Source organism: Corvus kubaryi, unplaced genomic scaffold, assembly GCF_017639235.1.
Source record: "Corvus kubaryi isolate FWS band 111438036 unplaced genomic scaffold, C.kubaryi_AGA036_p1.0 137, whole genome shotgun sequence".
Classification (NCBI taxonomy): domain Eukaryota; kingdom Metazoa; phylum Chordata; class Aves; order Passeriformes; family Corvidae; genus Corvus; species Corvus kubaryi.
In genome coordinates this window covers 4,814,660-4,828,229 of record NW_024580671.1, presented here as the reverse complement: position 1 = coordinate 4,828,229, position 13,570 = coordinate 4,814,660, and the positions used below count along the sequence as shown (strand labels likewise).

The following is a 13,570-nucleotide window of genomic DNA, read 5'->3' as shown; positions in this document are numbered from 1 at the left end:
CTATAACAACTCTGGCCAAACAATTAGACCTTCAAGAGACATTTAACAAATAAAAATTATAAAATTTTAACATTGCTATTTCCAATATTTTTTAAAGTTGAAGTACACTAAAACTGTAAAACCTGATTCTTTTCAGACCTTCTATTGCTTTAAATGTCTGGGAATATTTCTTAAAATATTTCCTAACTGTAGAATAGTTTCACTTCCAATCTGAATTCCTAACAATGTTATTAACTCAGAGAGAGGTAGAAATGCTACCTCAAGCTTACTGGTAGTTTCCAAATGTAGTTTTGTTTGGGTCTGGTTTTAACGGTTTGGGGTTTTTTTTTGGTTTTTAACTTTCAGCAAAAATAACACTTAAAGGCCAGGTAAGCAAATGTATACCTACCTGTATGGACAACATATTGAGAGACAGGATTACAGCTTCTATATGAATCTTGAATTACAAGGATGCACTTCTCAAAATAAGATACAGAAGAAAGGCCTGGTCTTCTTATTTTTTCTTGAATGTCTTAAAATAATACAAACCTGATGCAAATCCAGGAGCATTATAGTAGCATTATGCTACATTCTGTTGTGGAACACAGTATAAATATGCCCTATGTCAGTGAGCAAGTCTCACGGAAAACATACAGTTGGCTGAATAGGTATGAACAGCCAGTATCCAGCCACCCCTCAATCACTCCCTCATGGACCCTCACACTGTTACACTCACTTTTAAACACGTAATTCAAAACCCAGATAAATGTAATAATAAAAAGCCACAACTTCATGGTTTTGCAAATCTATATTGTAATCCCTTCAAGCGTTTGGTGGAGAGTGTTAAAATGTGTGTAACGTGAGGCAGGCAGCTGGTAGGCCTTGCCAGGCATGGAGGAGCCCTGCCTGCCCGGGCAGGGGCCCCTCACACAGCACCTGCTCTGCACCACAGGGGATGCTGCTCATGCCCTTCAGAGAAAACCAGCAGGTAACTTTCCTCAACCTCCTTTCTCCACAGTTGAGGTACTACTGCAGTTGTCTCTTCTGAATCTATGATTTATAAAAGGAAATGAAGGTACCAAATTCAGTATTGAAGCCAAAACTGTAGAAATTCAAGCAGGCCTAGAATCCTTTCTCCTGCATGATTTTAAGACCAAAGGACAACAAATCCAATGACTTGAAAAACAATAAAGTCAAACTCACAGGGATATCTTATTCAAGCACTCTGCAAAATGCCAACCCACATGGTCAGTCACTGCTGCGCCTCAACCTTCTGCCTCTGAATATTTAGAACTGAATAGAGACCAGCACAAGAAAGACAGGCGTCTGTGACAGCATTTAAATTTAAATCAAATCATGACAAAACTCAAGCACTTTTAAGGTTATGCTGCTTTGCAAAATCCAGAAGATTTTCATTCACATCTTGCTCTTTTGAAAAAAGAATGCTGCAGCACTTTCTAAAAAGGAATGCTCCCCCTATGAGCAGTATCATCAGCTAGTAGCTGTGCAAAATACCAAGTTAAATCAGACCAATTAGGGTTATTTGGCATAATGAGACAATTATTTATCCTGAAATACATGAGTGATGATTTTAAGACAGCTAATATCAACAAGAGACCAGAGGTCAACTTATGATTTCCTCTTGCAGAACACAAAACCCAAGAATTTCTGATAGCTAGAGATGTTTAAAAAAAGAACAACAAAAAATAGTTGAGAAACAAATGGCCAGAAGATTTTAAGCAAATGGAAGGAGACATTTATTTTCAATTTTCATCAGTATAATCCAGATTTCAGCACGTATCTTTTTTTCTAAATAATTAACCAGTTTGCAAAGCCTTTTTTACATCCTTCAATATGCAACAGCTCTTGCAGATAGCATCAAATCCAGCTTGATTCTCCCTCGTGAAGCTCTTATGAAAGGCATCTTGGACTGACACACATCTTTGCTTCGAAAGTGTCAAATACTCCCAAAGCTATCAAAGTAGTAAAACAAACAAACAAAAAATCTTCCTATGTAAACAGCACTTTCTATCATTTCTAAATACTGTACCTATATAAAAAACATATTTATGATTATGAAGCCAACATTCCATAACATACCAACACACCCCTGAAGTTTGCACATAGCTGGCTGTTCCTAGCCTTCACTGCAACTCATATGCCCAAGGAAGCACACTAAGTAGAATCCCATCTGTCTTCCTTCTCAGTATGCAGGAGCATAAAAGAAACAGTGTAGATAACAGTATCTGGTTAGTCTTAGCCCCCATGTGTTCCAAGAAACCTTTGAAAGAAGCCAGCTCTAGAAATACTTGTATGTAGGCGGCCAGCTAAACTTAATCATGCAAAGATGGAACAGGAAAAATTCCTACTTGCAGCATCTGAAAAGCAACTAAGCCTCCATATTTTGCCACATCCATATAGAGGGAAAGGCATTTGAGAGGTGGCAAAGCAGTGTTTAGGTGAAAATAAACAGTGAGTGAAGAAAGTAAAGTAGAAAACACAAAGAAAGCCATATACAGAAACATATGGCCTATTTAAAAAAAACCAAACCAAAAAACCAACAAACCACAGAAAAACTCCCAAACAAACCAGCACCCAAGAAAAAAATAGAAGTGGAGCCTGGCATTACCAGGAGGAATACAGGGCAAAAATTTCAGCAGGAATGAAATGAAGAAAAACAAGAAGTATTTTTAAAGTGCATACCAAATGTTATTTTCATGATGAACTCCATGAACAAGTGTTCATTTTGACGTTTGCAGCATATTGTTCAAAAGTGAAGGTTGAGTATGAAAAATGTCTCATTGCAGCTGCAGAGGACATACTGTAACTCCAGCTGACAACACTATGCTTGGAATGGTTTCCTGTAGCAAGTCTCCAAGCATTTGTGGTGATTTACAGAATTGTCATCAAGGTGAACACTTGGGATTGAGTTACACTGGTTGAGAAGAAGAGGTAACAGCAGCATGGAGGCAGGAGGAGGGAGATGGAAGACCATGCTGCTGCCCACTTTCCTCAGCTAACAAGACATGATCCCACCAAGCAGCTTACCATCCCTCCTGCCTTATGCCAAAAGCAGCATTGCTATATTTGGGTATGGTAGCATCAAAAATAATGATTTTACCTGTTGATTTCTATTTCAGCAGAAGTTATGAGTATGGACCTAACGGGCTTGTTTTTCTCCAACAGCCACATGCTCGAATTTGTATCAGAAAAATTTAAACCAAGATCAATTCTTTTCCCGTGTTAAACAGATCTTAGCACATACATAACTACTACATCACAGAACTTATCTTATTTGTAATTATATTATGTAATAATATAGTAAGCAGACCTCTCTGTAAAGCAACATTACTATCACAGTGCAGCTTCTAGCATCACTCAGTAGTACTGAGCTTAGTCTGACCCCTACTTACGTAACAGCAATCTGCACTTCATAGCAGTTGTTTACATGTTCAGTCCACTTTGAATTTCCTTGAAATCACTTCCAAAAGAAAACTCCTACTCTTTACTCAAATTTGATAAGCAGCACCTCATCTGTAATAAAGAGGTTTCAAATAATTCGTTTTATATACTTTTTTCCTGTCATATCTGCTGTTTATAGAAAAACCCCACATTTCTGTGTCTTAGTATCTGAACTGTATCCAAAGAACTCACTTTCATCAATGCACAGCAGCCCTAAGTGTCTAGAGATACCATGGCTACATCTACATGCATTTCAGAAGAATTCAAACATCTTTTATCATGCCTCAGTCAGGGATAACACTAGAAAAACACACACAGATTAGGATCATTTGCACTGAAATGACGCAGTTTAGGATAGCCAACAAAAGACATGGCTTTAAGGAAGGATAAGTAGGTCATAAACTGCTTTAGTGTCATTAGAAAGTCTACTGTATGTGCCAAAATAGGGTCAAACTCACAACAGAGAAAACCACTCAGGTAAAAGCTGAAAGAAAAAAAACTGAGATGCACAGAAGTGACAATCTATACCACAACCTTGTTTTCTCCTAGAAAACAATGCTCAAAACCAACTTCACTGCAAATTAAATTATTTTTATATCAGAATAAATAAATAAAAAAATCACTGAATAAATATTATATTCAGTGGTCAACAGCACTAACAATTCCATGTATTCCACAGTCTACAAAGAATCTTTCATACAGCAATTTTGAACTGGTTGATTTGAACTGGCCATGCTCACCAAGCACTTCTGCAATTCAGAACTTGGTTGCTCATGTATCAATCTAGAGCTGTTCTCCCACATTCTAGGCCTACCTAGAAAATAGGAACTTACTGGTGGCAATGGGCAGCTACAAGCTACAAGCCAGGAAGGACCTTAGTGTTGCTTCTTGTGAGTCTATCCAAGCTCACAGGTTTCCCTATCGATCATTCTTTTGTATGTGTTCTCCTCCGTATGTATCACATTTAACTTCAGAATTCAGATGTAAGGCATCTACTCTAAATTGTTCTCAGGATACAAATAAAATCAATGTTTTGTGACAAACAAGTAAGATCTCTCCCATTTCACTTCTCAAAGCAGGATGGGTTTTTTAGATACCAACTCTGCTTTCAATTTCTTTTTCAGCCAAAAATTAAGAGTGCTCTGAGCATTACAATCAGCATCAGTCCTTTGACTTTTAATTAGATTGAATGAACTGCTAAAAAAGAAAAAAAGATATTTTCCATTAAATTGTGTTCCTGAGGAAGGTATCTCTGAACTTAGTTTCTATTACATTTACCCTTAGAAGAGCAGGAACACTTACTAACTACTAATACACCAACTAAAAATATTTAGGGTCACAAGTAGAGATGCACACAGTAATCCAATCTCAAAGAAGGCAGCTATAGAGGACACACTTTGTGCATTCTAAAGTGACCAGCTCTCCTTGACTCCCTCAGCTGAACAAGCAGGTATGAAAATTGGTTAAGTCCTACAGTTTCCTCTAACCCATCAACTATATTTTACTGTGTATTTCTGTCAGCTGGGTTTTATTCCACGCATCAGATCACAGCTACACAGTAGAAAAGATTACCACATAATGACATGATTTTAAAAAGGGAACTTTACCATCAACCTTAACAACTTCATTAGCATTTCATTATTCTTAGGACATACATATATGCAGCAAAAACATGCTAGAAATAGGACACTACCACAGTTCGTCTTCATAAAAGAAAATGCCAACTGATACTACTTCACTGATTTCCCAGTCTGTCCATTATTTTATCTAATAGAATTTAGCTTTATCATTGCAGATAACCAACACAAGTTTGAAGAAGGAGGAACTGTTATGTTGCACAGAGCATCACACTTTTGACGGGGGGGAGAGGACACTAGGGGACACATGTTTTTTTTCCCAATCTATTCTTCCAGAAAGAAGGCTGCAAATGGAAATTAACTGAAACAATCTTCTAAAGCCTGCAGGACCTTTTCACAGCTCTCAAAACAAACACTGCATCTTTACCAGTATCAACTTGTAAGAGTCAGTCATTCTTCTAGAAGAGTTGTTTTTCTTTGGCTAGGAATATATCTTCTTTCCCTGTTTTTGTCATATGGCTTGTTTTATCCTTCTGAAGTCCTCTTCTCATTTTCTCAGTGGGTTGTATCAATTTTCATCTTTGATTGCTTTTGCTTTTAATTATACACCTCCAGATAACATTTCCTAGTACTTAAATAAACATTTTGGATCCTGACAAAAACATCCCTTCACCTTGTAGCATCTCTGTAAGACCCAAAGCCCATATCAGTTTGCATAATCAGTTTAATGTGGTTTACCTTACCTTACCACAAGCTTTTATCTTGTCATTCAAAAATCCAAATTTCTGATTATTCTCCAAAAATCCATTTCTGAATGTATCACTAATAATATCACGACGTACTCACTTAATTAAAACCATAACTGGGAACCAAGCTGAAGGAGATAGGAGCCATCCCTGACATTTTCATTAATGCTCTTTGCCTAAGTAATGTTTTGCTCTTTAGGATTAAAATGGGTTACAGCAAGAGTTTTGATTAAAAACCCTCCAATAAGTAAGAAACAGCTTCAGATGATCAAGTTACTAAAACTTAGATAGAAAACAGATTAAAAACAACTGCTTTGAAACATACTTTCTGGCACCAACACCCTCAGGCATCATGAAAGAACACTGAACGGTACCAAGTGGTTCAGGCTTATGAGGTGGGAGATGAAGCATGGGATTCCACCACTGAACAGGCCCTACTCAGCCAGGCTTCTTGATCAGAAGTACCAGATATGACTGAAAAGCAGCTTAGACTTTTTTTTTTACCTGCATATCTATGCCAAGTGCTGCTGGCAAGCCAGGTCAGCTCAGCGGCCCAAAAAAGAATAAACCCTTCAAACCCCCCGAAGGTTATTCTTACACTTACAGTTCCTACATTGCTGTGTGATCATTAGATAATGCAAGAGGGAAGGTGGAGGAGAGCAAACCAAGGGCAGAAGTGAGTATCTGCCTGTTTCTGCAATAGTCTCAAGTTAGATCACTTTAATCATGTTGTCAAACTCCACTGAATTCTCTTGACTAGCTGTTGCCAGATGAGTATTGGTCCTGTACCACAGGCAGGAATCACTACCAGGCAGCACCCGCAGCAGTTCCCCCAAGGCAATGAGAGCTGTAAGAAAACCACCTATCACTGAACATCTAGGTATCCAACTACAGGTTTGCATGATTGTCTCAGAGTCTATCAGACAAGGATCACTCATTTAGTCTTAATGGACTGTTACTAAAATAGGGAGATCCTGGGACAATGGTTTGCCAAGGCTTCAGCAAACGAGTTTGGCTGGGTTCACTTTCAGGTGTCTGGAGTCTGGAAGAAAGATGGGCGTCAGCAGCAAGCCTGTGGTTACACACAAGCCTTTTAAAGCCTGCTTTAAATATTAGGGGAGGGAGAGAATATTCAACATAGGAAACTTTGGGCAGAAAGGAAAGTGGGTTAGCTGTGTTTTACAGCAGCAGACTTGGTCAAACTACTATTCCCTTCTGAAATAAACTGAGGAGACTCTGAACTTGAAACTTTTTTCTGTTTCTGAATCATATGCTCCAGCCTTTAAAACCTTTTAAATAAAGAAGGTGTATTTTGAAACTATGTTGAGTCTTAGCATTTGTATGGGTATCAAACTATGTGTACCAAACATGCCTATTAAACATAAAAGCTACCATACAGAGTTAGTCCAAGTTTCCAGTTAACATGTAGCCCACCTCCAGACATAAGACTTCAGGGAGAATAAAACCAGAGCAAATACATGCTACTTTTCTTATAATACCTTTCCAACTACCTTCATGGACTTTCTCAATCAGATCCCACTTGCACGTATGTATTCTGCATTTTTATTTTTTTAATGTATCCACCCTCCATGGATTTCTCATCCCTTGAACCCATGAGGAATTTTAGTATCTACACCAACATTTGTCAAACTGTTGTAATACCTACTACATGAAAGTATGAAAATGTTATTCTTCCCTCAGCAGACATCTCTCTCCTGCTTCGGTTTTTGGGATTTTTTTGCAACAAAACTGTAACTGTCACTGACTTCTACGTTAGTTTTGAAAAATACTTTTCTTACACTTGGAGGATGCCTCTTTCGTTCTAGGTAAAATGAAAAAGCATTCCTATTTAAGTAGTATAACTGCATAGTAGCCTCTGAACAGTTGCAAACAAGGTTCAAAATACATCAACTACACACTCACAGCTAGGCATCCTACAAAGCCCACAAGAAAATAATTTTAAACACAGACTTTAATTATTAAACAAAAGAGAAATTTCTACTACTTCAGATTTATTTTAATCTGGTGCAAAACAAAGCAGAGAGAAATAAAAAAGTAAGCATTTTAAAATTGTTTCTTAAATACCACTTCACACTATTTTCCCCTCCCCATTACTTTTTTCTGCATTAAAAAAAAGTTATTTGTTTATTCCGATACCAAAATAATATACAAATTTTTCAATTGTAGAAGAGATCTATCAGATAAAATAATTCATTATGCACAAGAAAACAGTCTTACAAAGGTAAATTTAAGGGTCCTACCCATAAAATACCATCTAAAAGAATGCACACAAAATTTCTGTTCAAGTCCTCCTGCATTAAAGTTTCTCTTCACCAAACTATAGTTTTACAAAGCATTTCATGCTGACTTCTTACTTCTTAATTCATACTAACACATTAGCAAAAAAAAAAGGCTTGTTTGGGTAAAGCTTTCTGTGTATGAAAAGAATGGAGACGAACAGAAAAGAGAACATACTATACAAAATCCACACGTTATGGCAATGTTGAAGAATTTTAATTTAAAACATGTTCATATTACAATTACTTGTAAGGTAATTTACATAATTATAAACTAGATGAACTGCAATCTAAGTAGGCAATTCTAAAATTAAAGTATTCAAAGAATTTCCAGTAAGCTGAAACACTCCCAGCATTTACAGATGTCGGAAACAACAGGAGCAGTTGCCTTCCATGCCAGAGATTTTACTTTTACAGCACAACTCCCCTTTTGCAAGCAGCTGACACTTTGTTACACATTCAACTATGTTGTCTTACAGTATTTCTCTTGGAGTGGCCTTATAGAAGGCTAACATTCCCTAAAGTGGAAGATGCATTTTTTTAGAAGAGGAAGTATATTCAAGAGAAGATGGCTGTTCTGAAGGAGCAGAAAACTGAAAGGGCACAGGAGATACTACTGGGAGATGCTGTCACAGGTCTGGTGAACACAGTGGAGGATAAGAGGGACAGGGAATACACCTGCAATGACAAGCCCCCTCACCAGACAGTACTGTTACAGAGCAAAATAAAACCCCAACAAGTCGGGGGCCATGCTACAAATTCACTCAGCCCATTAGCAATTAGCATGGGACCAATGCCAAAACATGGCTGACCTGGTGGCTCCCTGAGATAGCCATAGTTTTTTTCAGAGAAGCTCCCTACCACCTACATATTCTGTACTTCTTACAGATCTCCAGGACATGGGTGCACTCATTCAGCAACATCAGAGTAGCAGCAGGGACTACACTTAAGAGTAATGTGTACATTACAGCACACATACATACCTTATAGCAGCTGTCTTGTACCTAAAGGGGCCTACAAGAGAGCTGTAGAGGAACTTTTAACAAGGGCATGTAGCAACAGGAAAAGGGGGAATGGTTTCAAACTGAAAGAAGGAAGGTTTTGATCAGATATTAAGAAGAAATTCTGTGAGTGCCATGTACAGGGCAACCAAGGGATCAGGCCCACCCAGCATGGGTTTAGGAAAGGCAGGTCCTGCTTGACCAACTGATCTCCCTTCTATGACCAGATGACCCATCAACTGGATGAGAAAAGCTGGGGATGTTGTCTACCAGGACTTCAGAAAAGCTTTTGACACTGTCTCTCTCAGCATTCTCCTGGAGAAACTGGCTGCTCACAGCCTGGACAGGTACACTGTTTGCTGGGTAAAAAACCACCTGGATGGACACAGCCAGAGAGCGGTGATGAATGGAGTTACATCCAGCTGATGGTTGGTGTTTCCCAGGGCTCTGCATTGGGGCCATTCCTGTTTATTATCTTTATGAATGATCTGGACAGGGATCAACAACACCCTCAGTCAGTTTGCAGGTAACACAAAGTCAGGCAGGACTGCTGATCTGCTGGAGGGCAGGAAGGCTCTGCAGGGGGATCTAGAGAGGCTGGATCAATGGGCCAAAGCCAACTGGATAAAGCACAACAAGGTCAAATGCTGCGTCCTGCACTTGGGTGACAACAACCCCATGCAGCACTTCAAGCTTGGGGAACAGTGGCTGTAAAGTGCTCAAGGAATAAAGTAGCTGAGGGTGCTGGTCAGCAGTGGCTGAACATGAGCCAGCGAGTGCCCAGGTGGCCAAGAATGCCAGTGGCATCCTGGCCTGTATCAGCAATAGTGTGGCCAGCAGGACCAGGGCAATGATTGTTCCCCTGTACTGGGCACTGGTGATGCCACACCTCGAATCCTGTGTCTGGTTCTGGGCCCTTCTGCAAGAAGGGCATTGAGGTGTTGAAGAATGCCCAGAGAAGGGCAACCAGGCTGGGGAAGGGTCTGGAACACAAGTCCTACAAGGAGTGGCTGAGGGAGCTGGGGTTGTTCAGCCTGGAGAAAAGGAGGCTCGGGAGAGACCTCTCTCCAACTACCTGAAAAGAGGCTGGAGCCAGCTGGGGGTCAGCCTCTTCTCCCAGGCAACCAGCGACAGGACAAAAGGAAGTGGCCTCAAGCTGAGCCTGGGAGGTTCAGGTTGGACATCAGGAAGAATTTCCTCACTGAAAGGGGTGGTTAAGCATTGGAACAGGCTGCTCAGAGAGGCTGTGGAGTCACCATCACCGGAAGTGCTCAAGAAACAACTGGACACAGCACTTAGCGCTATGGTTTAGTTGTCATGGCGGTCAAAGGATGGACTTGGTGATCTTGGAAGTGTTTTCCAACACAAATGATTTTATGGTGAAACACCAGAACAGGTTGCCCAGAGAAGTTGTAGATGCCCCATTCCTGGAACTGTTCAAGGCCAAGTTGAACAGGACTCTGAATAACGTGATTTAGTTGTAGATTCCCTGCTCAATGCAGAGGGGTTGGACTAGATGACCTATGAAAGGTCCCTGCCAACTCAAATACTCTGTAATTCTAAGATTAGAATTAGAATCTCCTAGCTCAGTTGCTTTCTTATATATAATTTTAGATTTTGAGACATGCAAGCCTGAAATAATCAAAGTATGATATCACATAATATTTCCTATTAATTTAAAAATATGAATTGTAAAATTACAAATTGTAAACAAATTCTATATATTAACTAATTTTGCATATTTGTATGATTTAAAAGAGTTGTGCTATTTCAGTAAGTAAATTCCAGCTACTTACATCTGAAGGAAGCCCTAAGAAGACTTAAGATGGCAGCAGAAGAAGCAGAAATAAGATTGCCAAGTCTCCAGTTTGAGAAGCACTACAAAGCTGTGCATGCAGCAGGCAGTTCCACAGGAGGATGAGAAAGGGAAGCACACGTCAGACTCTCCCCAACCCTTTATTAACAAACTTAGGAAACACCAGAACTCATTCCCTGTCTTCTCTCTTGCACAAAAAGAGGTGCTAAAAGTAAAATATATCAGATTCAGTCACAGACACATACAAACACACATTCTCATGCTTCCCAGGAATGCATCCTCACTAAAGCAGATGCTGGATCCAGCACATACGATGGACTAAATTAAAATAAAATTTCTAATCTCTGGTAGCTTATTGTATCATCCTTTCACCTTCCCCCAGTTTTGCTTCAGCTGCAAATTGTGGTTTGTAGAATTCATTTTTGTAAATTATTTGATGCTGAGATCCTGGAGAAGCAGTCTGAAGAAGACCTAAACTCTGTGGGCCTCATCAGATATAAATATTATTCCACTCGTGTCAGGTTACCCTTCTCAGCTGTATATGGAAATTTGTTTCAACAGCTTATCTTCAAAACTCCATGCACCTTAGAAACACTGCTCTTCCAACATCTGTCTCACATCCCAAAGGACTATACTCCAATAACCTCATTTCTCTAAAGGCTATCTATAGAAAATATGCAGAGTTCTACTCCAATCTGAGAGAATAAAAACCAGATACATCTCGGATATACAAGTCAATAGTGAAAAACTTCTGTGGACAAGGGACATTGCTCTCTCCTTCCTGAACAAGTGCCTATGTTAGCTACAATGCCAAATCAATAACTGAATTTTTTCCTATTGTGGAATATAGGCAGGTGTTTTACCTCCACTAAACTGAAGAAAGGCTTATATTATCTCAGTTTGTAGAGAAATTTTCATCATAATATAGCCAAGAAGTAAACACTTCCAATACTCATGGCAAGGGGGATTACAGCATCAAACATCTGCATAGCATAGAAAGGCAGATTACAAAGTTAGTGGTCATACAGTGCCCCCGTTATACCAAGGATATACAAATCGCTTCACTCTGTGAACAACCCAAAAAAAAAAAAAAATTCCAGGGAAAATGGTATACTACAGTGTCCAGAATTTTTCATTTCCCTTTAGACTGTAGCAATTAAAACCCTCAAACTCACAGAACAGATACAATTTTCATTCTTCACCGCTGCAATTAGTACATAATTACATGATAAAATACTACCTTATATTTTATCCAAAGCTTACACTGGATCAGATGTCACAATGAGTCTGGTAAAAGTAATGAAGTTTGTGCTTACCCAGAGAGTTTTAAAAAAGACTTTATTACCTGCTTAACTGCAACAACAGTGTGCCGAAAACATACGCCACACATTTTCTCAAAAGAATCTTCATTTCAGGCTCAAACAGACAACCTCTCAAAAAAATTGATTTTAGCACATCTTCAGTGGCCCTCAACAGACTTCAAGGATAACAAAACCACTCCTGGAATTCAGTAGTGAGTAAGCTTTAACTAATACCGAAACAAGCATCTAGCTTCTATTGTAGGGTTTTGCTCCACAGCCAAAAGAACTATTCAACTGTTCTATACCATAGCTGAAGAACAAACCTTTCAAGACTGCAAATACAACTGTAAAACTTATCTCCTACACATAGACTTATCCCAGGATAATGTTTCAGACTACTAATAAATATGATTTGGAACTTTGTCCCTGTGCCTTCCCCCATAACAACCTTTCTACAGAAGAAAATAATATAAAGAAATAATCTGACAGTCATAAGCAGTCTTATGTTTTATTTATGTTTGTATCTACCTAATATGCAATGTTAAAAATCTAGAAAGAGAAAATGCAACACACAATGTTACGGACGCAACACACTTAACAACCAACACACAACATAAAAGCATTCTTCCTCACTACACATCCCACAGGCAACTAAAAACATAATTTATGAATACCATCTGCTTCTATTGTCTCTCTAGCAATGTATTAGCAAAATACATAGATTTTAAAAATAGAGGAAAAAGTCTTACTCTGCTATATCAAGATATCCACAGGAAGCAGCTGCATGTAGAGGTATCCAGCCTTCATTATCTGGTTGATTAATATTTGCTCCATTTTCCACCAGAAATTTCACCATATCTACGTTATCATCTATACAAGCCTACAAAGAAAGAAAGAGTTAAGAAGTAAGTTCATATTAAAGCTGTTCTACAATCCTTTGCATCTTTAAGCAACATCTTCAGGAGAAAAGGTAAGTATTTTCAGCTCTAATGAGGAAGTAGGGTTTCTTTGTTGGGGTCTGACAGCAAGACAGGAAGAATTTGAGAGATAAACAGCAGGTGTTCCAGATTTATAAAACGTTTTAAAGAAATGAGTTCAGACAGTTTAAAAAAGCAAAAAAAAATTATTTTCTCAGGTAAATGCATTCTGGTTCTCTGAGAAACCCTTTACAATCCCCACTGCAACCTTATTCTCCAGAAAGAAGTGGTTCCTCAGGTCCTCACTTTGTCCCAGGCCCAGCTCAGCCACCTGAGTGGATATTAAAATTGAATAAACAGCCACACCGTGAAGTAGAATTGTGACTAAGAGCTAGGGAAGCACTTTGAAAATGATACCATAATGTGATTTTATCTGTAATGTAGAGGAGACTACAGAGTATGAAGGAGATGCTA

The 13,570-nt window shown here is 38.8% G+C and overlaps 1 protein-coding gene across 4 annotated transcripts in view; it reads right to left on the bottom strand.

Annotated features, from left to right (window-relative positions):
- The window catches only part of PPP1R12A (protein phosphatase 1 regulatory subunit 12A), a 114,697-nt gene that overhangs the window by 57,888 nt on the left and 43,239 nt on the right, over positions 1 to 13,570 (bottom strand). For all 4 annotated transcript variants that reach the window (XM_042017679.1, XM_042017680.1, XM_042017681.1 and 1 more), the window contains exon 2: positions 12,929 to 13,059. In XM_042017679.1, the coding sequence (XP_041873613.1) occupies positions 12,929 to 13,059 (131 nt within the window). The remainder of the gene's footprint in view (positions 1 to 12,928; positions 13,060 to 13,570) is intronic.